The 27780-nt window shown below is 48.8% G+C and overlaps 1 protein-coding gene and 1 non-coding gene across 2 annotated transcripts in view; both read left to right on the top strand.

The window, feature by feature from the left end:
* LOC129708545 (kin of IRRE-like protein 1) overlaps nt 1-27780 on the top strand; it is a 159502-nt gene that overhangs the window by 59417 nt on the left and 72305 nt on the right. Inside the window, exons 5-8 of the mRNA XM_055654346.1 lie at nt 1766-1916; nt 6884-6989; nt 12446-12594; nt 18083-18210. Coding sequence (XP_055510321.1) covers nt 1766-1916; nt 6884-6989; nt 12446-12594; nt 18083-18210 — 534 coding nt within the window. The remainder of the gene's footprint in view (nt 1-1765; nt 1917-6883; nt 6990-12445; nt 12595-18082; nt 18211-27780) is intronic.
* Nucleotides 348-449, top strand: LOC129709036 (U6 spliceosomal RNA). The gene has a single exon (XR_008725451.1). It is a non-coding gene; the product is annotated as a U6 spliceosomal RNA (small nuclear RNA).

The raw sequence follows: 27780 nt of genomic DNA, 5'->3' as shown, positions 1-27780 counted from the left end.
AGGACTGACATACGATGAAAGAATGGGTCAACTGGGCTTGTATTTACTGGAATTTAGAAGGATGCAAGGGGATCTTATAGAAACGTATAAAAATCTTAAAGGACTACAGGCTAGATGCAGGAAAGAAATTCCTGATGTTGGGGGAGTCCAGAACTAGGGGACACATTTTAAGAATAAGGGGTAGGCCATTTAGGACTGAGATGAGGAAAACATTTTCACCCAGAGAGTTGTGAATCTGTGGGATTCTCTGCCACATAAGGCAGTGGAGGCCAATTCACTGGATGTTTTTGAGAGTGTTAGATTTACAGTAGATCGAAGGGCTAAAAGTATCAAGGGATTTAGTAAATGTGCTCGCTTCGGCAGCACATATACTAAAATTGGAACGATGCAGAGAAGATTTGCCCCGGCGCAAGGATGACACGCTAGTTAGTGAAACGTTCCATATTTATGGCTGGTTCTCTGAATACTTTCAAGTGAGAGCTAGATAGGTCTCTTAAAGATAGCAGAGTTAGGGGATTTGTGGAGAAGGCAGGAACGGGGTATTGATTGGGGATGATCAGCCATTATCACATTGAATGGCGGTGCTGGCTCGAAGGGCCGAATGGCCTACTCCTGCACCTATGTTTCTATGATTCATACCCTCTGCCCATTCTCACTCCCTTCCTCCCACTCACATCCTCATCCCCACTCTCACACACTTGTCAGCTTTTCCCAGTCACTCTCGCCCTCTCTCCCATCTCCCTCTGTCACCTCACCCCCGTATCTCACTCACTTCCCATCTCAGCCTCATTTCCTTCTCTCTCTTTCATTTTCTCTCACATTGAACTCTCTCTCCCTCACTCTCCCTTCTTACATTCCCTCTCACTCTCTCTCAACCACTCACCCTCTCTATCATCTCATCCTCCCTTATATCCCTCACCCCCCTCCCTCGCCCCAACTTCACCTCTGCCCAATGCCCAATGCCCCCGCCTCCGCCCTCTGACGCCTCCTTCAGCCCCCTCTCTTAGCCCCTCCCCTACCATTGGCCCCTCCCTCAGGCCCTATTATCCCCACCCCTCCCACTTTCCCCTCCCGTTCTCCCTCTCCCTCCTGTCCCTTCCCCCTGTCTTCACCCCCCTTCAATTACTCCCCCCCCCCTCTCCTCCCCCCCTCTCTCCCCCTCTCTCCCCCTCTCTCCCCCTCCTCTCCCCCTCCTCTCTCCCCCTCTCTCTCCCTCTCCTCTCCTTCCCCCCCCTCTCTCTCTCCCCCCTCTCTCCCCCCCCTCTCCCCCCCTCTCCCCCCCTCTCTTCTTCCCCCCTCCCCCCCCCCTCTCTCCCCCCCCTCTCTCCCCCCCCCTCTCCTCCTCCCCCCCTCTCTCCCTCTCCCCCCCCTCTCTCCCCCCCCCTCTCCCCCCCCCTCTCCCCCCCCTCTTCTCCTCCCCCCCCCCTCTCTCCCCCCCCTCTCTCCCCCCCCTCTCTCCCCCCCTCTCCCCCCATCTCCCCCCCTCCTCTCTCTCTCCCCGCTCTCCTTCTCTCTCTCTCCCCTTCTCTCTCTCTCTCTTTCTTTCTTTCTCTCCCTCTCTCTTTCTTTCTTTCTTTCTTTCTCTCTCCCCTTTCTCTCCTCTCTATCTCTTTCTCCTTTCCCCCTCTCTCTCTCTCTCTCTCTCTCGGATCTCCCCCCCTCTCTCCCCCCCTCTCTCCCCATCTCTCCCCCCCCCCCGCTCTCTCCCCCCCATTCTACCCCCTCCCCCACTCTACTCCCTCTCATCCTTATCTCTGTCTTACAGACGGTGATGGATGATGGGAAGCGGGAAACCACCACCAGCATCCTGACTATCAGCCCGACTGACCTGGATATCGGACGGCGCTACACGTGTCGTGGCAGCAACAAGGCTCTGCCGGGGGGCAAGGAGACAACAGTGCGACTCAACGTGCACCGTACGTGGGGGGAGGTGGGGTGGGGTGGGGGAGATGAATGAGTGAGAGAGGAGGAATGCCAACGTTTTTGTTCATTTAGACTGGTCCCATTTGCCCTCTTCACTGCCACCAGCACCAGCAATGTTCATCTGTAGACTTGATTGATTGAATTGATTACGAGACAGAATGGAAACAGGTGTTTCACTCCACTGAGTCCACGTCGACCATCGATCACCCTTTCACACTAGTTCCACTAGATCCCACTTTCACATCCACTACCCATGCACTAGAGGCGATTTACAGAGGACCATTAGCCCATGTACCCGCACATCTTTGGGATGTGGGGGGAAACTGGCGCATCCTGGAGTGACGGGGAGAAGGTGTAAACTCCACACAGACGTGGACGAAGCAGATCCTGTGTCTACACAGATCCTACACCACAGTCAGGAGGCAACGTGTCTGTCAGCTGCAGTGAGGCAGCAACTGTGCCACCGTGCCATTCTATGTAGCAAATGTGCCTCCCCATTCATGCCTGTCATTACTAAATATCAGCAGCAAAGTGATGCCCGCAGTACACCCCCAATCACACACTCCGCATCATAACAATAGTTCTCCACATTCACCCTCCGCCTCCTATCAACAAGCTCATTTTGGGTCCCATTGGCCAGCCTTCCCTGGATCCCATCACCTGGCACCTTGGCCGTGGCCAGCAAAGATGGAAATATCTTGGTCAGAGGTACAATCTCCTCCCCGCCTCCCACAGCAGCCTGGGATTCTGCTCATCAGCACTGGGGAATCATTCACCGTATACATTCTAAGACGCCTAATACCTCCTTTTTAAAGTTCCCAGGCCCCAGAATATCCCTGTCCCCTCCCTGAAACCTGCAATTACTACGTCCGTCTCCATGGTAACTGTAGATGAGAAATGCTCATTGACCTTTCCAACAGATCACCACTTTGGTCCTGGTTAATCCCACCTGGGATCTTACCTATAACCATATAACAATATAACAATTACAGCACGGAAACAGGCCATCTCGGCCCTACAAGTCCGTGCCGAACAAATTATTTTCCCTTAGTCCCACCTGCCTGCTCTCATACCATAACCCTCCATTCCCTTCTCATCCATATGCCTATCTAATTTATTTTTAAATGATACCAACGAACCTGCCTCCACCACTTCCACTGGAAGCTCATTCCACACCGCTACCACTCTCTGAGTAAAGAAGTTCCCCCTCGTGTTACCCCTAAACTTCTGTCCCTTAATTCTGAAGTCATGTCCTCTTGTTTGAATCTTCCCTATTCTCAAAGGGAAAAGCTTGTCCACATCAACTCTGTCTATCCATCTCATCATCTTAAATACCTCTATCGTCCCCACTTAACCTTCTGCGCTCCAGAGAATAAAGACCTAACTTATTCAACCTTTCGCTGTAACTTAGTTGTTGAAACCCAGGCAACATTCTAGTAAATCTCCTCTGTACTCTCTCTATTTTGTTGACATCCTTCCTATAATTGGGCGACCAAAATTGTACACCATACTCCAGATTTGCTCTCCCCAATGCCTTGTACAATTTTAACATTAGATCCCAGCTTCTATACTCAATGCTCTGATTTATAAAGGTTAGCATACCAAAAGCTTTCTTTACCGCCCTATCTATATGAGATTCCACCTTCAAGGAACTATGCACGGTTATTCCCAGATCCCTCTGTTCAACTGTATTCTTCAATTCCCTACCATTTACCATGTACGTCCTATTTTGATTTGTCCTGCCAAGGTGTAGCACCTCACATTTATCAGCATTAAACTCCATCTGCCATCTTTCAGCCCATTCTTCCAAATGGCCTAAATCACTTCGTAGACTTTGGAAATCCTCTTCATTATCCACAACACCCCCTATCTTGGTATCATCTGCATACTTACTAATCCAAATTACCACCCCTTCATCCAGATCATTGATGTACATGACAAACAACAAAGGACCCAACACAGATCCCTGAGGCATCCCACTGGTCACCTGCCTCCAACCCGATAAACAGCCATCCACCAGTACCCTCTGGCTTCTCCCATTCAGCCACTGTTGAATCCATCTTGCTACTCCTGCATTTATACCCAACAGTTGAACCTTCTTAACCAACCTTGCATGAGGAACCTTGTCAAAGGCCTTACCAAAGTCCATATAGACAACATCCACTGCTTTACCCTCGTCAATTTCCCTAGTAACCTCTTCAAAAAATTCAAGAAGATTAGTCAAACATGACCTTCCAGGCACAAATCCATGTTGACTGTTCCTAATCAGACCCTTTTTATCCAGATGCTTATATATATTATCTCTAAGTATCTTTTCCATTAATTTGCCCACCACTGAAGTCAAACTAACAGGTCTATAATTGCTAGGTTTACTCTTAGAACCCATTTTAAACAATGGAACAACATGTGCAGTACGCCAATCCTCGGGGACTATTCCCGTTTCTAATGACATTTGAAATATTTCTGTCATAGCCCCGGCTATTTCTACACTAACTTCCCTCAATGCCCTAGGGAATATCCTGTCAGGACCTGGAGACTTATCCACTTTTATATTTTTCAAAAGTGTCAGTACTTCTTTTACTTTGAAACGCATAGTATCCATAGCTACTCTACTAGTTTCCCTTACCTCACATAATTCAATATCCTTCTCCTTGGTGAATACCGAAGAAAAGAAATTGTTCAATACCTGTGACCTCTCCTTTCCCTGTGAGCTTGTTTTTAACCCTACTCACCCACACACTCCCAACTCTCCCTGTAGGTCCTGGGTTGCACCTTGCTAGCAGGAGAATGAAAGCTACAGGGAACTGTAGAAGCTCTTGAGTGGAACAAGGAGTAACTCAGCGGGTCGGGCAGGATTCCTTCAGGACATGAATAAGTGACGTTTTGGGTTGGGACCCTTCTTCAGAATCTTGATTAGAAAACAAAACGTGAATTGGTAAAAAGAAAGCAAACTGCCAGAACAGGGTAGCTAATTGCAATTAACTGATGATATGGAGCTGCAAGAAACTAATTATGAGTTGTATTTAGGGAGGCTGTGGGGAATGTTATTTCACACTGAGCCTCAGTAACCGTGCGGCATTCCTAGTGCCAAAGGTCAGTGCCAGCGGCCATTGCCAGTGTCTGTGCCACTGGCTCTTCAGTGGTGGCTCGGCAGCACCGGGCAGCATCAACGGCAACGCTCCTGGTGAGGGCAGCACCACAGCCTTGTTTGCCTCTCCCCATGTCCATACTGTCATGTCCATACTAAATCTAGGTCACTACAGAAAGAGAGATTAACATGGTCAGGTGGGGAGAATGGGAAGTGGGACTGGGAAAGGGAAATAGAGAATAGGAAAGATAGTGGAGTGATGAGGAAGCAGGGAGACAAAGGCACTGGAGGCTCATAGAAAATAGGTGCAGGAGGAGGCCATTCTGCCCTTCGAGCCAGCACTGCCATTAATTGTGATCATGGCTGATCGTCCCCAATCAATAACCCGTGCCTGCCTTCTCCCCATATCTCTTGATTCAACTAGCTCTATCTAACTCTCTTAAATCCATCCAGTGATTTGGCCTCCACTGCCCTCTGTCGCAGGGAATTCCACAAATTCACAACTCTCTGGATGAAAAAGTTTTTTCTCACCACAGTCTTAAATGGCCTCCCCTTTATTCTAAGACTGTGGTGCCTGGTTCTGGACTCGCCCAACATTGGGAACATTTTCCCTGCATCTAGCTTGTCCAGTCCTTTTATAATTTTACATGTTTCTATAAGATTCCCCATCCTTCTAAACTCTAGTGAATACAAGCCTAGTCTTTTCAATCTTTCCTCATATGACAGTCCCGCCATCCCAGCGATCAATCTCGTGAACCTACGCTGCACTGCCTCAATCACAAGCTTGATTGTGAACTAGAGAATTCACACTGCAGTGGGTTAGTGAGAATGAAAACAAGTAGCAGGGAGAGAGGCGGATAGTGAATGGGTGTGGGTGTGGGAGAGGGTGTGGAAAGGGAGAGGGAGATTGGGAGGAAAAATGCAACATGAGGAGGAGTGGGAGAATAGGGAGATGTACTGTAGATGAGAAAACTGACAGAATATTAGGAAAAGGATGGGAGGGAGAAGCAGAAAGTTGAAGGAGAAATGGAGAATGGTAAGGGACTATGGTGCATAGAGGGACAGGGGAGGGAGAGAGGGATGGGGGGAGGAGAGAGGTACTGAGATAGGGAGGGGAGTGTGATGGGGGAGGGAGAAAGGGAGGGAGTGGGATATCAGGATCGATGGGGAGATGGAGTGACAGAGAGAGGGAGTGAGAGACAATGTATAGAAACCATTTAACCTACAAACCTGTATATTTTTGGAATGTGGGAGGAAACCGGAGCGCCTGGAGAAAATTCACGTGGTCACATGGACAGCATAGAAACTGTGTACAACAGCACCCGAGGTCAGCATTGATCCTGGGTGTTCAGTACTGTAATGCAGCAACTCTACCATGCACTATGCTGCCCTGAGGGTGATAGACAGAACAGGGAGATGGAGAGAGGAAGGGGGGTGATGGGGAGAAAGACAGAGAAGGGGAGAGGGAGAGGTTCTCTTTGATGTTTGGGGCATGGGGGGTGAGAGAGAGAGAGAGAGGGGGGGAGAGAGAGAGAGAGAGGGGGGGGAGAGAGAGAGAGGGAGAGAGAGAGAGAGAGAGAGAGAGAGAGAGAGAGGGAGAGAGAGAGAGAGAGAGAGAGAGAGAGAGAGAGGAGAGAGAGAGAGAGAGGAGAGAGAGAGAGAGAGAAAGGGGGAGGATCAGTGAGATGGTGACAGGGAAGGGAAGAGAGAGGAGACTATTCCGGGGAGGGAGATGGGAAGACGGAGAGAGACTCTCATCTTCCCCTCTTTACTTTCCCTTCAGTCTTTCCCCCCCGTTCTTCTCCCTTCCCTCCATCGCTAGCTCTCGTCTACCTCCCTAACCCCACTGACCTTTGTCTTCCTCACCCACAGACCCACCATCTGTCACCTTGTCAATCCACCCCCAGAAAGTGCGAGAAGGAGAGCATGTGGTCTTCACCTGCACAGCCAATGCCAACCCTGCCATCAAAGCATACAGGTGAGGAGATCGTACTGGAGTAACTCTGACCCAAAGCCCATCCCCTGCTGTTCCTCTTCACTGTCTGTGACGTCTACAGCACAGGTTTAAATGTCCCATGCAGGCAATCTGTAAACTCATCCACTCATCAACTCAGCACCCCCACCCTTTCCCCACAGTCCTGTACCAATCCCCGTGAATCCTCTCTCCCACAGCCCTTTATCAATCTGCAAACTAGTCCCACAGACCTGTGTCAATCCCACATTAACCCCACACTCTCCCAACTGCCCTGGAATATTCCCTGAACTAATCCCACTTCCCAAACTGGCCCTACTACCCCATTCTCTCCCCACAGCCCTGTGTCAATCTCAAAATAATCAGTATCTCCAAACCAATCACACTGCCCTGCTCTCATCCCACAGCCCCACAATTAATGGCACTAGTCCGCACCTGTTTGATGCATGTTCTGTGGAATTACAGAAATGGCCGTTTAATCAATGTTCTACTCTTTCTGTAACGATACAGTGTGTGGCACGACACACATCCCACCTGACGCAGCCCACCAATGCACTTTGCACCACATATAATGACTGTATGTTCCACACCCAGATAACATAGTTCAATGCTTTAAAACATTTTTGTAATCAAAAACAATTAATTCAATTATGATATATAATATTTTCAACCCAAAACCGTGGTAACACACATACCACCATAATACAAAATCACTAAATGATCTAAAGACAAAATTGTCAAATAACTATATAACTATATCACTGCACATTGTTTGATGCAAGACCCAATCCATGTAACAATATACAGTAGCGCACTGCTCTAAACCCAAAATAATTGATTTAATTATTAACAATAATACGTAAATACGAAATAAATCAAAACAAAACCCACCACCATAATACGTCAAACAAATATTCTTCAATACTAAAAATACTATTACGTAACTATATCACCATCCATATTAAGAATGCAGTCCACGTCCATCCCCCCCCCCCCCCCCCCCCCCCCCCCCCCCCCCAGGTGCGCAGGGTCCCGGATATTCGCCAAGGCCCTGGTGGACAGCGTCTTGTTCCTCTTTAATACCACCCTGGAACGGATGTAACACCAGAAAAGCCCTCTTCCGCCTGGCACGGTGACTCGAGCTTGGCCAGGCTTAGGAACAACCCAACCAGGACATCTTCAGCCCTACTCTCTCCCCTACACACAGGGTGTCCAAAGATGAGGATGGTGGTGCAGCCAGAAGGCAAGGAGCAGCCCCTTCAGATATTGGAACAGAGACAACTCGCACATCTTCTTGCACTCCATATATATGTGGAACACAGGCTTATTCAACCCGCAAAAGTGGCACGTGGCTGGCGAGTCTGTGAACCGGCACAGAAACAGATTATGTGGGACTCCTCCGTGCACTATCCTCCATCCTAGGTTCCATTCCTCTGTGTGTAATGACCACCAACATTCCATACACGTCTCACTCCATGTAAACTGCACTGCTATATGCATGACCCGCTCCACACAATGACAGTGCACACTCTTGCACACCTCACCATGTAGTGATAGTGTACACTCATGTACACGTCACTCTGTGTAGTGACCCATGCACACCTCACCGTGTAATAACATTGCACCACTCAATGCATGACGCACTACATCTAATGACAGTGCAGGCTCGTACACAACTCATTTTTGTTACGTTTTTTACTAAATTAAATTTATTCAGTTGGTTACAATAGCATTTACACAATAGCAACAAAACACCCACTACCATAATATAAAACTGCCAATTATTCCATCCAACTAAAGATCAAATGACTATAAAACAATCCTGATCCAGGGTACGCAGTGCCAACTGGTCCTGGAATCCCTCCATGGTGCCCGAGGACATTGCGTCTTCTTTTTCAAGAGACTCCCGAGCACGGATTTAACCCTGGAAAAGGGGCAGGCAGTTGTCTCGGGCAGAGCCCTGGTCTGCCTGGCGCTGTGACCGATGAATGGCCCATCTCTCGATGCATGACCCATATCCATGTGCCCATACAAAGGTCTTTAAATCCCAGTATTGTACCTGCTTTAACCACCACCCAGTGGCCGCTCCAGGCACTCAACACCTTCTGAGTAAAAGAAACATGCCCCGCTCATCTCCTTTAAACTTTCCCTCGTTCACCTTAAAGCTATGCCCTCTAGTATCCTGAGAAACAGATGCGAGCTTTGTCAAATGTAATGGCACAGTGCACTCACTCACTATTCAATGTACACCCCACTCTGTATTGACACAGTGCACTGTTCCATGAAGCCTATCCCATGTAATGATAGAGCTCTGTTGATGCATGCCTCCCACTTTGCAGCAATAGTGCATTGTTCTATCCTGCAATAGCATGTCATGACAGTGCTGTATAGTGCATTGCATTTGATGACACAGGGCACTGTTTCATGCTGCCTCACTCTGCATAATGGCAGTGCAAGTTTGATACCTGTTCCACACAGCACATGGATGGACAGACGTCTATGTGTAAGAGCAGTGCACCATATGATACATGTTTCACTACATGTAACAACACAGAACACTGTTCAATACACGTCCCACTCTGTGCAGTGATAGAGCATTCCAATCGATGTATGTCCACATGTGTATAATGACAGAGCACCATTTGATACATGTCCCGCTTCATGTAATGGCACAGCACTACATTCAATACACCTCCCACTCCATGTAACAAACAGCACTGTTCGATACACATCTCCATCTGTGTAATCACAGTGCACCATTTCATGCATGTCCCACGACATTTAATGGCAGCACATTGTCCACAGCACGTCCCGTTACATGTAATGACATAGTGCACATTGTCCGGCTCCATGTAACAATGCAGGAATGCCGCCTGCCACTGTAGCAGGCTGGAAGAGTCTGTGTACCACGTGTATCTGGAGTGTATGAGGTTGCAGACCCTGTTCCAATATCTAAAGGAGCTGTTCCTTGCCATCTGGCTGCACTTCACACTCACCATCCTCATCTTTGGACACCCTGTGCGTGGGGGAGAGGGCGGGGCTGACGATGTCCTGGTCGGGTTGCTCCTAGGCTTGGCCAAGTTGGCCATCCACGAGTCACGGTGCCAGGCTGAAGTGGGCTCTGCCACTTTTCCAGTGTTATGTCTGTGCCCGGGTGGTACTTGAGAGGGACTACACGCTATCCACATGGGGGATTTCTGAGACCGCTGGGCACCGCAGGGGGTTGAATGTATCCTCAATAAGGATGGGGAAATAGTTATCTAACATTTAAGGATATTTGTTTATTTTGTATTTGTGGGTTTGTTTGTAATTTTGTGTGTATTTTTGTAAATAGTTAATTAAAATTATTTTTTGGTTTAACAAAAACAAAAGGCATGGTTCACTCTACATGCTGTCCTCTGCACTGGGTGACCAAAGATGAGGACAGTAACCTTCAAGCTGCACATCACACCCACCAATCTCATTGTTGGATACTCTGTGCGTAGGGGAGAGGGGAGGGCTGAAGATGTCCTGGTTGGGTTGCTCCTGGGCCTGGCCAAGCTGGCCATCCACAAGTCACGGAGCCAGGCTGAAGTGGGCTCTGCCCGAGCCGCTGCCTGCCCCTTTTCTGGGGTTACGTCCGTGCCTGAATGGTTTTGGAAAGGGACCAGGTGCTGTTCACAGGCACCTGGGGGATTTCTGGGACCATTGGGCACTGCGGGCAGTTGAATGTATCCTCAATAAGGATTATATTATAGCTATTTGAAGATTTAGTGTCAGATAATTTTGTGATTTTGTACAATGGTGGTGGGTGTGTTAACATGGTAATTGAATAAATTATTTTTAAAAGATGAGGACAGTGGAACTAAAATGGGGGCAGAATACAAGGAGCAGTCCCCGTAAATACTCAACCAAGGGTTGCAACTTTACACCATGCATGTGTGCAACACAGACTTGCAGCTCACAGAAGTGCAGGTGGCTGGTGAGTCTCTGAACCAGCTCAGGAATCTGTTCCATGAGACTGCTGGGTGAAGTACCCTCCACTGCAGATCCCTGGTATTGAAGGAAAGGACCCCTGCATTGATTGACGTCCACTAGGGACCACCTCCCACGTTCTTCAAAGTGAACCATTCGATGCCTGCCCCACTTTTCTTTTCCGAAAATAAATGTAATCAATTATTTACATCAATAATACCGACGATGCAAATAGCAAGAACACACCCACCACCAAATACAGACGTTATACCAAATATTCTTCAATATTGCAAAATACCAAATATTCTAAATATGAAATAACTATATCGCAATCCTTGCCCAGGGTGCATTTGGCCACCCCGCGGCACCCATACACCCATACCCCCCGCGGTCCCATACGTACCCCACACAGGGTAATGACACAGCACACTCTAACTGGTCTTTCCCTCATTCCCATTGCTTCACAATGATTTCACTTCATGACCAGCTTGGGGTGATTCGCCCACAAATTATTCTCGCTGTTACACTGAATATAGCAAATACAAGCAGGGCCAAACCAAGCTATCTCTGCCGCCTGTCCCCATCAGTAGAATGGTGGAGTTGTTACCTCACAGCTAATTCCCTTCTGTATTCCTCCACTGGCCAGTATGCTGTACACTAAGAGATGGTCCAGGGGGTAGATCAAGGGAACAACCAGTGGAAGGAAGGACTAGTGGATGGACCAGGGGACAGGGCAAGGGTCAGACCAGAGGAGTGACCAGGAAACTGAGCAATGGTTGGACGTGTCCCTCTGCAGCAGTAGAGGTAGTTCAGTGCCTCCTTTTCCACGTGGTCTTCAGCCCAATACCGTTCCTCACCTGTTCGTCCCTGTGTCAACCCCCTGCCTCCAGGTCCATGAACCAAGAGCAGACTCCAAACACCACAGGACCCAAGGAGAGAGGAAATAGCAAGCGGTCTACTCAATTCTCTCCCCCCCCCTCCACTTCTCCTCACATCCCACCATCCCCTCTCCTCCCCACATCCCACCTCTACCCATCTTCTCCCCTCCACTCACTTCTGCCCCACCCTGTCTTCAATCCCCACCCTTCTCTTCTCTTACTTTACCCTCCTTCTGCTCGTTTCCCCCTCCCCTCCACCCTCCCCGTTCCTCTACCCACGGAATTCCCTCTCCTCGTTCCCCCCCTTCCTCCCCCCCCCACTCCACCCCCTCCTTGCCTCTCCTCCTCCTCACCTTTCTCCACCTATCCTTGTCTCCTCTCTCCCTATCCCCTCTCCTTCCCCCTCACCCTCCACGTCCAATTTCCCCCTCACACTTTCCCCCCTTCCTCTCCCCCTCTCACATCTCACATTTCCTCTCCTCCCCCTCCCCCCTTCCCCATCACCCCTCCACTTCCCCCATACCTCCTCTCCCATTCCTTCATTTCATTTCTCTCTCCCTCACCCCCCTCCTTGTTCTACTCACTGCCCTTCTCCCTCACCTCCCCCTCTCCTCTCTCACTATTCCACAGGTGGGCGAAGGGTGGTCTGCTCATTGAGGGAGCGCGAGGCAGTGTGTTTGAGACGTCGGTGGACCACACATACTTCACAGAGCCTGTCTCCTGCGAGGTGCAGAATGCAGTGGGAAGTACGAACGTCAGCTCGCTGGTCGATGTGGAGTGTAAGTGGTGAATACAGAGCAATGAGCACAGGACAGTAAAGCACAGGAACAAGCTCTTCAGTGTCTGTGCCAAATATGATGCCAAATTGTACTTATTCCTTCAGCTTACATGTGATCCATATCCTTCTATTGTCTGCATGTAAATGTGCCTAACTGGCTCTTAAACTCCACTATCATATTTGTTTTTGCCACCATCCCTGGCAACATGTTCCATGTACCCACTGCTCTGTACAACTGCCTTGACTGAATATCTTAGGTCATTGAGTTCATTGCCATGTGCATACGTACAGTGAGATAAAGGGTACAATGAAAATCTTACTTGGTGCAACTTCACAGGCACAGAGGCTCAGTCAACGCACCAAACCAGTCTGAAGAAGGGTTTCGGCCCGAAACGTTGCCTATTTCCTTCGCTCCATAGATGCTGCTGCACCCGCTGAGTTTCTCCAGCTTTTTTGTGTAACCACCAAACCATATATTGTACATTTATCACAGGGCATTGTGGTGGCACAGTGGTAGTGTTGCTGCCCTACAGCACCAGAGACCCAGGTTCGATCCTGACTATGGGTGCTGTCTGTACCAAGTTTGTACATTCTTCCCGTGACCTACATGACTTTTCTCCGGGTGCTCTGGTTTCCTCCCACATTACAGGTTTGTAGGTTAAATTGGCTGTGATAAAATTGTAAATGTTTCCTAGTGTGTAGGAAAGTGTGAATGTGCGGGGATCGCTGGTCGGTGCGGACTCAGTTGGCCGAATGGCCTTTATCCGCGCTGTATATTTAAACTAAACTAAACTAAATTACGCTTAAAATTCTGCAAGATAGTGCAATGAAAAAAAAAAAGACTATGCAGTAAAACACAACATGAGTGCAAAACACAATTAGAAAAAAGACAAGTCTGTGGTGGTACAAGAAATGCCCCATTGTCCCTTTTAAAATTCCCCTCTTTCACACTAAAGCTCTACACTCTATTACTTCTGTCTCCACTCTAGGAAAATGACTCTAGTTATCCATCCTATCTATGCCTTGCATAATTACATATACTTCTATTGGGTCTCCCTTCAACCTCTGCATTTCCAGAGAAGCAATCCAGATTTGTCCAACCTCACTTTGCAGCTAATACCCTTAGTCGAGAGGATTCCTGTAATCCTTTCCCAAAGCCTCCACATTCTTCCTGTAATTGGGTGACCAGAAATGTGCACAATACTCCACATTTGGCCTCAGCAAAGTTTTCAAAAGCTGCAACATGACTTGCTGCTGCCTACACTGATGGAATGGATGCTGTATGCCATAGTTATCATTCTAACCCTCTAAATCAAAGGTCTTGTCGGCATTCGTAACTATCCCCTGAATTTTAACCTCCCAATTTCAACAAACATTCCAAGGATTAAGTTATCTCTGACTGCAGGTAAATGTCAAAAGGATTAAAGGGAAATGGATGGGCACATGAGATAAAGAATGAGTTTCAGAGTTGCAGGGATATAGAGGGGCCGAAGGGCTGGTGGGATAGTTCTGCAGAGAGTCAATGCCGGCTGAATGGCATGAATCCCCTCCTCCTTTGTAACCTTATCTCCCACTAGCTCTGACATGGAGTATCCATGAAGCAGTAGATCATGAGTATTGAATTTATTGTCATAGGCATATGTGCTGTCTAGTGATAACAGGTAGAAATGAAAATCTTTGTGGCAGCATCAGAGGCACATGGACTCAGACAAACACACACAAATATAAATGATATATAAATTGCACATAAAAGAAAGAAGGCTGTGCAAAAAAACAATTGGAAGAGTAAAACGGGTCCAGGGGAATGCAGGAGGTGCTCTGTTGTCAAGGTGTGATTGTAGTCATGCAGGTTGTTTGAAGAACCTGATATTTGTAGGAAATGTGCTATTTGTGAGCCTGATGGTGGAAGCTCAGACTTGTAACTAATTGTAGAAGTGAAAAGAGGGCATGGTCCAGATGGTACCCGAACATGGCGTCAAAGGACGAGAAGCCGAAGCAAAGAGGTAGAAGCCAAATAACCGAACGAAAACGAAGCATAAACGTTAAATAACCGCAAGCGTATGAAGCCCAAACACCAACTAAACGAAAGGGTGGGACGCCTAAAAGCAAACACACTGAAAGGCCACTTTGCTGAAAAGTCATGACATGACGTCGCCGGGAGCGGGTGGTACTTGTCAGCGATTGATCCAGACCCCCGCGTCCATCACATCACTGGCCAATGGAGACGGGAGGGTGGGAATCATTTTCCCACACAAGCCATAGGTGACTGGGCACGCTGAACCCGAGCACCAAGTTGTACGCGGCTGAAGGAGCGCATCCCTCAGGACAGCCCCCACTCTCCCACGGCCACGGCCGCCCTCCGCCTCCTCTCCCCCGCGTGGCCGCACAGTTACGGGCTGTGTGTCGGCAGCGCTGGGTGGAGGTGAGTGTGGGACAGGCTGGTCCCTCCGCCCTCCCAGAGTCACTGACCGCGATGCACCGCCATCAGACCCCAACCCCCACACCGGGCGATTCACCCCAACCCCTGTACCCCGACCCACACACGGGATGATTTACCCCCTGACACCCACACTGGGCGGTTCACCCCACCCCACCTGGGCTGTAGGGACAGACGGCTCGGGGCATTGGCAGCCATAGTAAATCGCTTTTCAGACATGGGGGAGTGGGGACACACAAATTCCCTGGCGGGCTGATGACAAATGTGGATGACAACAAACAATTTTATCTCCTCCAACTCCCCCCCACGCCCCCCCCCCCCCCCCCCCCCCCCCCCCGCCCCCCTTGACAACAAGAAGCATGTTTTATTTAGTGTTTAAATACAGTAATACTGTCTGGTTGTCTGCGTAACGCACACACGTTCCCGAGCTCAAAACACCAGATGATCTGTAATCTGTTTTATCCGGAGATGGACACAAAAAGCTGGAGTAACTCAGTAGGACAGGCAGCATCTCTGGAGAGAAGGAATGGGTGGCGTTTCGGGTCGAGACCATTCTTGAGACCTGAATGGTCTCAGCCGATGAAATTAGACAACTGTCACACAAAAGATGGACGCAAAATGCTGGAGTGATTCAGTGGACAGGCAGCATCTCTGGAGAAAAGGTGGCGTTTCGGATCGAGACCCTTCAGTCTTCAGGTCTGAAGGATGGTCCCGTCCCGAAACGCCACCTATTCCTTCTCTCCAGAGATGCTGCCTGTGCCACTGAGATACTCCAGCTTTTTGTGTTCATCTTTGGTTAATGCAGATTATCGGGTGATTTGAGCATTGGAGCTTGTGTGCATTTCGCAGACAACCAGACGGAATCACTGTGTTTAAACAATAAATAAAATGTGCCTCTTGTTGTCAAGGGGGGGGGGGGGGGGGAGAATGGGAGGAGATAAAATTATTCTTTGTCATGCACACTTGTCATCGGCCCGCCAGGGAATTTGTGTCGTCCCCTCCCCCCTCCCCCCTCCCCCCCATGTTTTAAAAGTGATTTACTATGGCTGCCAATGACCCGAGCCGTCTGTCCCCATGGCCGGGGGGGGGGGGGTGAATCACCTGGTGTGGGGGTTGGGGGGTCTGGGGGTCGGGGGGGGGGGGTGAATCACCTGGTGTGGGGGTTGGGGTCTGGGGGTCGGGGGGGGGGGGGGGGATGAATCACCTGGTGTGGGGGTTGTGGTCCGATGGCGGTGTCAGTGACTCTGGGAGGGTGGAGGGACCAGCCTGTCCCACAGCTGTACTCCACCCAGCGCTGCCGACACACAGCCCGTCCCTGTGCGGCCACACGGGGGAGACGAGGCGGAGGGCGGCCGTGGCCGTGCGAGAGTGGGGGCTGTCCCGAGGGATGCGCTCCTTCGGCCGCGTACAACTTGGTGCTCGGGTTCAGCGTGCCCAGTCACATATGGCTTGTGTGGGAAAATGACCCCCATGCTCCCGTCTCCATTGGCCAGTGATGTGGTGGACGCGGGGGTCGGGACCAATCGCTTACAAGTCCCGCCCGCCCGGCAACGTCATGTCCGTTATTTGACATTTCGGCAGAGCGACCATTCTGTGAGTTGGCTTGTAGGCGACGCAGCCCTCTGGTGAGTTGGCGTTTCGGCAGAGCGGCCTTTCGGTGAGTCTACTTTTAGGCGTCCCGCCCGTTCGGTTAGTTTGCTTTTAGGCATCCCACCCTTTTGATTAGTTGCCGTTTCGGCTCCGTACAATTATTTGGCATTTCGGCTTCGTTTACGGTCGGTTATTTGGATTCCACGTCTTTGCTTTGGCTTCTCGTCCTTCGACGCCACATCTCCACACGGGCCCAGACGGTGGGGATCGATGATATGTGAGAGTCATAGCGTCACAGAGTGATACAGTGTGCAAAAACAGGCCCTTCGGTCCAACCTGCTCACACCGGCCAACATGTCCCAGCTACACTAGCCCCACCTGCCTGCATTTGGCCCATATCCCTCCAAATCTGTCCTATCCATGTACCTGTTTAATTGTTTCTTAAACATTGGGATAGTCCCAGCCTCAACTACCTCCTGTGGCAGCTTGTTCCATACACCCCCACCCATTGTGTGAAGAAGTTACACCATAGATTCCTATTCAATCTTTTGCCCTTCACCTTGTACCTACGTCCTCTGGTCCTCGATTCACCAACTCTGGGCAAGAGACTCTGTGCCTCTACCCGATCTATTCCTATCATGATTTTATACACCTCTATAAGATCACTCCTCATCCTCCTGCACTCCATGGAATAGAGTCCCAGTCTACTCAACCTCTCCCGATAGCTCACACCCTCTAGTCCTGGCAACGTCCTCGTAAATCTTCTCTGTACCCTTTCCAACTTGACAACATTTTTCCTATAACATGGTGCCCAGAACTGAACACAATACTCTAAATGCGGTCTCACCAACGTCTTACACAACTGCAACATGACCTCCCAACTTCTATAATCAATACACGGACTGATGAAGGACTAATGTACCAAAAGCCTTTTTGACCACCTTATGTACCTGCAACTCACCCTACAAGAAACCTTGCCCCTACACGCCCAACACACCCCAGTGCCCCACCATTCACTGTAGAGGTCCTGCCAATGTCAGACTTAAGGGGAAAGATTTAAAAGGAACCTGAGGAGCAACATTTTCTTAGAGTTCATTGGGTATATGAACAAATTGCCTGAGGAAATAATTGAGGCAGATTCACAACAATATTTAAAAGACATGTACATGGATAGGAAAGGTTCATGCCATGGGCCAGGCCCAGGCAAATCGGGCTAGCTCAGTTGGGGTATCTTGTCCTGCATGGATGTTGGGCCGAAGATCTTGCTTCCATGCAGTTTGACTCTATGACCTCACACTTTCCCAGATTCAATCCCATATAATGAAGGCTCCGCTTCTTCTCAAATTGTTTCTTCCTTCACCATTGTTTCTCCCAGAATTCTGCCTCCTTCCCTCTTACTCTGTCACTTTCCCTTTATTTCCCTTATTTGCATTTACTCTGTATGTTGTGCTTGCTGCCACAGTTGGACCACGTATGGTTGAGGAGCCAGTGACGACAACAGCTGATATGGGGGACAGTGTGGTGCTCAGCTGTGTGTGGGTGGGAAACCCGCCATTGACCTTGACGTGGACAAGGAAAGGATCCAATGTGGTAAGTGATGCTCTATAGGTGGGTCAGTATCAGTCTGGCTATTACCATGGGTAATGCATGGGTGGGGACTGCATGGGTGGGGACTGCATAGGTGGGAACTGCACGGTTGGATCTGTATCGGTGGGTCTGTACCCGTGGGTCTGTATCGGGGGGTCTGTATCGGGGGGGTCTGTATCGGGGGGGTCTGTATCGGGGGGTCTGTATCGGGGTGGGTCTGTATCGGGGGGTCTATATCGGGGGGGGTCTGTATCGGGGGGTCTGTATCGGTGGGTCTGTATCGGGGGGGGTCTGTATCGGGGGGTCTATATCGGGGGGTCTGTATCGGGGTGGGTCTGTATCGGGGGGTCTGTATCGGGGGGTCTGTACGGGTGGGTCTGTACGGGGGGGGGTCTGTATCGGGGGGTCTGTATCGGTGGGTCTATATCGGGGGGTCTGTATCGGGGTGGGTCTGTATCGGGGGGTCTGTATCGGGTGGGTCTGTATCGGTGGGTCTATATCGGGGGGTCTGTATCGGGGGGGGTCTGTATCGGGGTGGGTCTGTATCGGGGGGTCTGTATCGGGTGGGTCTGTATCGGGGGGGTCGGGGGGTCTGTATCGGGGGGGTCTGTATCGGGGGGTCTGTATCGGGGGGTCTGTATCGGGGGGTCTGTATCGGGGGGTCTGTATCGGGGGGTCGTATCGGGTCTGTATCGGGGGGGGGTCTGTATCGGGGGGTCTGTATCGGGGGGTCTGTATCGGGGGGTCTGTATCGGGGGGTCTGTATCGGGGGTCTGTATACGGGGGGGTCTGTATCGGGGGGTCTGTATCGGGGGGGTCTGTACGGGGGGGGTCTGTATCGGGGGGTCTGTATCGGGGGGTCTGTATCGGGGGGTCTGTATCGGGGGGTATGTATCGGGGGGTCTGTATCGGGTGGGTCTGTACGGGGGGGTCTGTATCGGGGGGTCTGTATCGGGGGGGTCTGTATCGGGTGGGTCTGTATCGGGGGGTCTGTACGGGTGGGTCTGTATCGGGGGGTCTGTATCGGGGGGTCTGTATCGGGGGGTCTCTGTACGGGTGGGTCTGTACGGGGGGTCTGTATCGGGGGGGTCTGTACGGGTGGGTCTGTATCGGGGGGGGTCTGTATCGGGGGGTCTGTATCAGTGGGTTCGGTATCAAGTTGTCTTTACAGCATGGAAACGCCCATTAGCCAAACTCGCCCGCGCTGACCCCATCCATGTTAGTCCTACCTACTTCATGTTGGCTGATAAACCCTGTCCTATCCATGTATCTGTCCAAATGTTTCTTAAATATTATGACAGTTTCAACCACTGCCCCCGGCAGATTATTCCATGGAGCCACCACACTGGATGTAAAAAAGTACCAATTAAATCTTTCCCCCTCATCTGAAACCTATGTCCATTAGTTCTCAATTCTCCTACACGAAGCAACAGACTCTGTGCATTCACCAAATCTTTTCCATTCATGATCTTGTACAATCACCTCTGTACAATCACCCCTCATCCTCCTGCGCTAAATAAAGTCCTAGTCTGCTCAATCTCTCCCTATAGCTCAGGCGTTGAGTCCTGGCATCAATCATCCTTCTGAATCTTCTCTGCAATGGCCTCACTAATGTCTTATACAATGGTAACATGACCTCCCAACTTCAATACTCAATTGACTGATTGGGACTAATGTGCCAAAAGCCTGTTTAACCACCCTTTGTATCTGCGATGCCACTTTTTAGGAACTATGTACCTGCCCTTCTAGACCCCTCTGCTCTACAACATCCCCCAGAGCCCTGCAATTCACTGTGTAGGTCCTGCTCTCTTTTTAGTTTTCAGAAATACAGGGTGGTAACAGGATCTACAACCCACCAGTCTCTGCCAAAGAGCAATCCACGCACACTTACACTATTCTACATACACTAAGGACAATTTTCAATTAAGGTCATAATAAGTGATAGGAGCAGAATTAGTCCACTCCGCCCTACAAGTCTACTCCACCATTCAATCGTTGCTGATCTATCTCTCCCTCCTAACCCCATTCACCTGCCTTCTCCCTATAATCCCTCACGCCCACACTAATCAAGAATCTATCTATCACTGCTTTAATAATATCTATTGACGGCCTCCACAGCAGTGTAGTTGCTGCTGCTGTTTGCAGTGCAGCTGCTGCTGCTGTTTGCAGTGCAGCTGCTGCTGCTGTTTGCAGTGTAGTTGCTGCTGCTGCTGTTTGTAGTGTAGCTGCTGCTGTTTCCAGTGTAGTTGCTGCTGCTGCTGTTTGCAGTGTAGTTGCTGCTGCTGGCAGTTTAGCTGCTGCTGGGGCCGATGATGGTGGCCACGGTGTACTGCTCCTTGCTGTTTTGTATGCGGTTGTTCGTTTGTGTCGTCTGTGAAAACCCTACAAAGATTACTTTCACGAGAGAGGTTCTCATTAACATCGGACATACGTTACCTCCAAACATCGTTCCGGATTTCTCTCACTCACTGGATTATTTGGACATACTCGTCGGCAGGGCTGTGGCTGTGTTCAAAGTCTTGAGACGGAGGTGGACCCGTGGGAAGCGCTCTGGAGCACTCACCCGACTCCGGCGATGAGGATCACGCACATCACTCCCGAGCATATTCCTGGCAAATGTACGTTCTCTCAAGAACAAAGTGGACGAACTGCAACTTCTGCATCGGACAATCAAGGACTTCTCTCGAGCCGCTGCCCTGTGTTTCACCGAGACCTGGCTTTGTGAGTCGACCCTGGACAGCGCGCTGCAACTGGCTGGCTTCCAACTTCACAGAGCGGACCGCGAAGTGGAAGCAGCGGGGAAATCAAGAGGCGGTGGATATGTTTCTATACCAACCAGGACTGGTGCAGCGACATCACGGTAATGTCAAACTTCTTCTCTCCCAACCTAGACTCTTTATAACTCTTTATAAACTGCAAACCCTTCTACTCTCTGAGGGAACTTAACTCCTTTATTCTCGCTGGAGTTTACATTCCCCCCCAAGCCTGCGTACGTGAGGCGTAAACGCAACTCGCTGACATGTAATGGGTAGAGAGTGACTTCCCGGACTCCATGGTCATTGTTTTTGGGGACTTTAACAAAGCTAACATCAGCCGTGACCTTCCAAAATACAGACTTCATGTTACCTGCCCCACCGGAGGGGAGAGAACACTCGATCACTGTTACACGGCAATCAAGAACGCATATCGTTCTGTTCCCCGGGTGGATCTGGGTCTCTGATCATTGTCTAGTTCACCTTATTCCGACCTACAGGCAGAAACTAAAAGCCTGTGGTCAGAACAACGAAAAGGTGGACAAGTGAGGGCATTGAGAACCTACAACCCTGCTTTGACTGCACGGATTGGAATGTGTTCAGGGTAGCAACTACAAGCCTCGATGAGTATACGGACACTGTATCATCATATGTCAGCTTTTGCGAGGACAGTTGCATTCCAACTAGGACCCGGACCTGGTTCAATAACAACAAGCCCTGGTTTACTGCAGAACTCAGACAGCTCCGACGGTCTAAAGAGGAGGCCTACAGGAGCGGGAATGCAGACCTTTACAAGCAGGCCAAGTACAAGCTGAGAAGAAGAATCGGAGCTGCCAGGGAAAGGTACTCTGAGAAGTTGATGAGCAAGTTTTCAGCTAGTGACTTCTTCAGTTTGGAAGGGCATACAAGAAATTACCAGCTACAAGAGGAAAGCCGCCCGCCCTTTGGACAATCGTCAGCTGACGAACGACCTGAATGGGTTTTACTGCAGGTTTGAAAATCAGAAACATAACCCTGGTCTCTCCTCCCCAACCAACACAGCCAGACCCCAGTCTACAAAGAATGGACCCTGCACCCTGTTCTTCCCATTCACCACTTCACACCTATTTAAGGCGAGACTCCAGTATGAAAAGACTGGACCATTTCTCACCCCAACCAACACTTCACACCCACTGACAGCCTGACCTCAGTCTGCAAAGACTGGGCTCTTCTACACTCACCCCCCTCCAATCACCACTTCACACCCAAACACCCACACCCTCTGTTCTGCACAACATCACTTATCCAATATCTATATTACTAAATCTCAGATCTTGACTGCTTTTGGCCGACTGTGCTGCGATTTCCAAGAGAATGCCGTCACCTACGACCGTCATTTTTGGCCACTGTGAGTGCGGAGGACTTTTCCCGTCGATGAAAAATGAGAGAGATATCAATGTTTTTACAAAATTCCCCATTCTCTCTGCTGCCCCCGCTGGCGGAAGGGGGAGGGACTATAAAACCAGGAAGTGTCGTGTCTCACTTAGTCTCTACCAGACCCAGGAAGCGAGAGGGTCACGGCTCACTGAGCTGCGAATAACACAGAACGCACGTCTACTCCACGGTGAGTCCCCTCGATGCGGCTGTAAAGTGGCTGCAGCCCTTTTTAAAACGTTTGTGTTCACAAAATGAATTTTGGTTGTCAGGTGGCTGTAGCTCAATTGTTTGCCTTGGCTTGGCTTTATAAATGAGGTTGATATGAGGTTGCTTTGGCAAGTAAGGTGAAAGTCAATCCAAAGGGTTTCTACAGCTATATTAATAGCAAAAGGATAACGAGGGATAAAATTGGTCCATTGGAGAGACAGAGTGGACAGCTATCTGCAGAGCCAAAAGAGATGGGGGAGATATTGAACAATTTTTTTTCTTCGGTATTCACCAAGGAGAAGGATATTGAATTATGTGAGGTAAGTGAAACTAGTAGAGTAGCTATGGATACTATGAGGTTCAAAGTAAAAGAAGTACTGACACTTTTGAAAAATATAAAAGTGGATAAGTCTCCAGGTCCTGACAGGATATTCCCTAGGACATTGAGGGAAGTTAGTGTAGAAATAGCCGGGGCTATGACAGAAATATTTCAAATGTCATTAGAAACGGGAATAGTCCCCGAGGATTGGCGTACTGCGCATGTTGTTCCATTGTTTAAAAAGGGTTCTAAGAGTAAACCTAGCAATTATAGACCTGTTAGTTTGACTTCAGTGGTGGGCAAATTAATGGAAAAGATACTTAGAGACAATATATATAAGCATCTAGATAAACAGGGTCTGATTAGGAACAGTCAACATGGATTTGTGCCTGGAAGGTCATGTTTGACTAATCTTCTTGAATTTTTTGAAGAGGTTACTAGGGAAATTGACGAGGGTAAAGCAGTGGATGTTGTCTATATGGACTTTAGTAAGGCCTTTGACAAGGTTCCTCATGGAAGGTTGGTTAAGAAGGTTCAACTGTTGGGTATAAATGCAGGAATAGCAAGATGGATTCAACAGTGGCTGAATGGGAGAAGCCAGAGGGTAATGGTGGATGGCTGTTTATCGGGTTGGAGGCAGGTGACTAGTGGGGTGCCTCAGGGATCTGTGTTGGGTCCTTTGTTGTTTGTCATGTACATCAATGATCTGGATGAAGGGGTGGTAAATTGGATTAGTAAGTATGCAGATGATACTAAGATAGGGGGTGTTGTGGATAATGAAGAGGATTTCCAAAGTCTACAGAGTGATTTAGGCCATTTGGAAAAATGGGCTGAAAGATGGCAGATGGAGTTTAATGCTGATAAATGTGAGGTGCTACACCTTGGCAGGACAAATCAAAATAGGACGTACATGGTAAATGGTAGGGAATTGAAGAATACAGTTGAACAGAGGGATCTGGGTATAACCGTGCATAGTTCCTTGAAGGTGGAATCTCATATAGATAGGGTGGTAAAGAAAGCTTTTGGTATGCTAGCCTTTATAAATCGGAGCATTGAGTATAGAAGCTGGGATGTAATGTTAAAATTGTACAAGGCATTAGTGAGACCAAATCTGGAGTATGGGGTACAATTTTGGTCGCCAAATTATAGGAAGGATGTCAACAAAATAGAGAGAGTACAGAGGAGATTTACTAGAATGTTGCCTGGGTTTCAACAACTAAGTTACAGAGATAGGTTGAATAAGTTAGGTCTTTATTCTCTGGAGCGCAGAAGGTTAAGGGGGGACCTGATAGAGGTCTTTAAAATGATGAGAGGGATAGACAGAGTTGATGTGGACAAGCTTTTCCCTTTGAGAATAGGGAAGATTCAAACAAGGGGACATGACATCAGAATTAAGGGACAGAAGTTTAGGGGTAATATGAGGGGGAACTTCTTTACGCAGAGAGTGGTGGCGGTGTGGAATGAGCTCCCAGTGGAAGTGGTGGAGGCAGGTTCATTGGTATCATTTAAAAATAAATTGGATAGGCATATGGATGAGAAGGGAATGGAGGGTTATGGTACGAGTGCAGGCAGGTGGGACTAAGGGGAAAAAAATTTGTTCGGCATGGACTTGTAGGGCCGAGATGGCCTGTTTCCGTGCTGTAATTGTTATATGGTTATATGGTTAATTGCCGACAAATATAGACCCAAGAATATAGTCCCCATCGATACAGTCCCACTGATGTAGACCCACCTGACACTGTTCACACCTATATAGGTGCACTAATGCAGACTCACTTCACAGTCACTTCTGATACAGTCCCCACTGATGCAGTCTCACCAATCCATTCTCTCCAATACAGTCCCAAGGTGACAGAGACAGATCGGACCAACATGCCCACCCATGCCCTCTCACTGACAATCCCCACAAATGCAGCCTCATCGAAGCAGAGGCTCTGATACAGGCTCACAACACAGTCACTACCATAACTGTCCTCACCAATACAGTTCCACCATTACTGACCCACCGATGCAGAGCCACTGATGCAGACCCAGCAATTATATTTCCTCTAATATACTCCGTACGAATACAGGCCGACAGATACAGACCCAATGATACAATCTCAATTGATACAATACCCGTCGATACAATCCCAGCGATACAATTCCCTGCAATTCAGATTGCAGCGAAACACACCCACTGATACCGTCCCCACTGATAATAATTGCCCTGATACGGTGCAATCCAATTAATGACCCATCGATACAGTCCCCACCGATACAGACCGACTGATGCAGACACGGTTCGATCCTGACTGAGGATGCTTGTCTGTACACAGTTTGTGCCTTTTCCCCGTAACCTGAGTGGGTTTTCTCCAGGATCTCTGGTTTCCTCCTGCACTCCAAAGACGTACAGGTTTGTAGGTAAATTGGCCAGGTATAATTTGACTAAAAGACTTGGATAAGTTGGGTGTAATTAGTATAAAGGACTTGGACAGGTTGGGAGAGTGCACAGAAATGTGGCAGATGTAATATAGTGTAGCAAAGTGTGGAGTCATGCATTTTGGTAGTAGGAATAAAGACTATTTTCTAAATCGGGAGAGAATCCAAAAATCGGGGTGCAAAGGGGCTTGGGAGTGCGGGTGCAAGATTCCTAAAACAGTTAGTTTGCAAGTCCAATTGTAGTAAAGAATGCAAACGCAATGCTAGCATTTATTTCAAGAGGGATAGAATACAAAAACAGGGATGCAATGCCGAGACTCCATGAGGCTGCATTTGGAGTATTGTGAGCAATTTTGGGCACCATATCTGAGGAAGGATGTGCTGGCCCTGGAGAGGTTGTGGAGGAGGTTTACAAGAATGATCCCAGGAATGAGTGGGTTAACTTAAGATGAGCATTTGACGGCACAGGGCCTGTGCTCGCTAGAGTTTAGAAGAATGGGGGGGGGGCGGGGGTCTCATTGAAATGCTTGGATAGAGAATGTTTCTACTAGTGAGCGAGTCTAGGACTGGAGGTCATAGTCTCAGAATTATAGGACTTTCCTTTAAGAAGTAGATGAAAATGAATTTCTTTAGTAAGAGCATGGTGAATCTGTGGAATCCTTTGCCATAGAAAGTAAGTAAGTAAGTTTATTGGCTAAGTATTCACATACAAGGAATTTGCCTTGGTGCTCCGCCCACAAGTAACAACATGACATACAGCGACAGTTACGAATGTCTCAGAAAACACTAAACATTAATAATAATAAAACATTAATGATAAAACACCATTGATCAAGCATTGGTGGGGACTGTCAGTGAGAGGGCATGGGTGGGCATGTTGGTCCGATCGGTATCTGTCTCTGTCACCTTGGGACTGTAATGGAGAGAATGGATTGGTGAGACTGCATCAGTAGGGACTGTATCAGAAGTGACTGTGAAGTGGGTCTGCATTAGTGCACCTATATAGGTGTGAACGGTGTCAGGTGGGTCTACATCAGTGGGACTGTATCGATGGGGACTATATCCTTGGGTCTATATTTGTCAGCCTGCATCACTGGGAATTGTATCGGGAGAATGTTTTGGGAGTCTGTTTCAGTGGGTGTGTATAGGTGTCTCGGTGTTAGTGGGATTTTATTGGTAGAGGCAGTTTCAGTAGTGACTATGTTGTGGGTCTGTATCTTTGGTTCATATCGATGGGTCTGTATTGGTGGGGACTGTAGCAAGGAGAATGCATTGTTGGGTCTGGTCAGTAGGGCTGAAGTGGTGGGGTATGTATGTTAGATCAGTGGGATGAGAATCAGTGGAGAATGTAGCAATGAGGTCTGTATTTGTGGGGTCTGTATTGTAGATGGTTATATCAATGGATCGCTATTCTTGGAATCACTATCGGTGGGACTACATTGGGGCGGCTGCATCGATAGGACTGCATCGGTGGGACTGCATCGGCGGGACTGCATCGGTGGGACTGCATCGGCGGGACTGCATCGGCGGGACTGCATTGGATAAATGCCTCAATGATTCGTATTGGTGCATATGTATTGGTGGGTCCGCATTGGTGTATCGTTGATGTTTATATCAATGGATCGCTATTCGTGGGAGCACTATCTGTGGGAGTGCATCGGTGCGACTGCATCAATGGGACTGCATCGGTGTGACTGCATCGATTGGCTGCATCAGGGGGACTGCATCAGTTAGACTGCATCGGTGGGACTGCATCGGTGCGAGTGCATTGATGATTCGTATTGGTTCATATGTATTGGTGGGTCTGCATTGGTGTGACTGGATTGGAGGGATCATAGAAACAGAATCATAGAAAATAGGTGCAGGAGTAGGCCATTCGGCCCTTCGAGCCTGCACCGCCATTCCATATGATCATGGCTGATCATCCAACTCAGTATCCCATCCCTGCCTTCTCTCCATAACCTCTGATCCCTTTAGCCACAAGGACCACATCAAACTCCATCTTAAATATAGCCAATGAACTGGCCTCAAATAACTTCTGTGGCAGAGAATTCCAGAGATTCACCACTCTATGTGTGAAACACGTTTTCCTCATCTCAGTCCTAAAAGATTTCCGCCTTATCCTTAAACTAAGGTGAAATCTCATATAGATAGGGTGGTAAAGAAAGCTTTTGGTATGCTAGCCTTTATAAATCAGAGCATTGAGTATAGAAGCTGGGATGTAATGTTAAAATTGTACAAGGCATTGGTGAGACCTAATCTGGAGTATGGTGTACAATTTTGGTCGCCCAATTATAGGAAGGATGTCAACAAAATAGAGAGAGTACAGAGGAGATTTACTAGAATGTTGCCTGGGTTTCAACAGCTAAGTTACAGAGAAAGGTTGAATAAGTTAGGGCTTTATTCTCTGGAGCGCAGAATGTTAAGGGGGGACTTGATCGAGGTCTTTAAAATGAT

This window comes from Leucoraja erinacea, chromosome 24 (genome assembly GCF_028641065.1).
Source record: "Leucoraja erinacea ecotype New England chromosome 24, Leri_hhj_1, whole genome shotgun sequence".
NCBI classification, from domain to species: Eukaryota; Metazoa; Chordata; class Chondrichthyes; order Rajiformes; family Rajidae; genus Leucoraja; species Leucoraja erinaceus.
The sequence above is the reverse complement of the archived record's forward strand: the minus strand, read 5'-3'. Positions and strand labels throughout refer to the sequence as shown.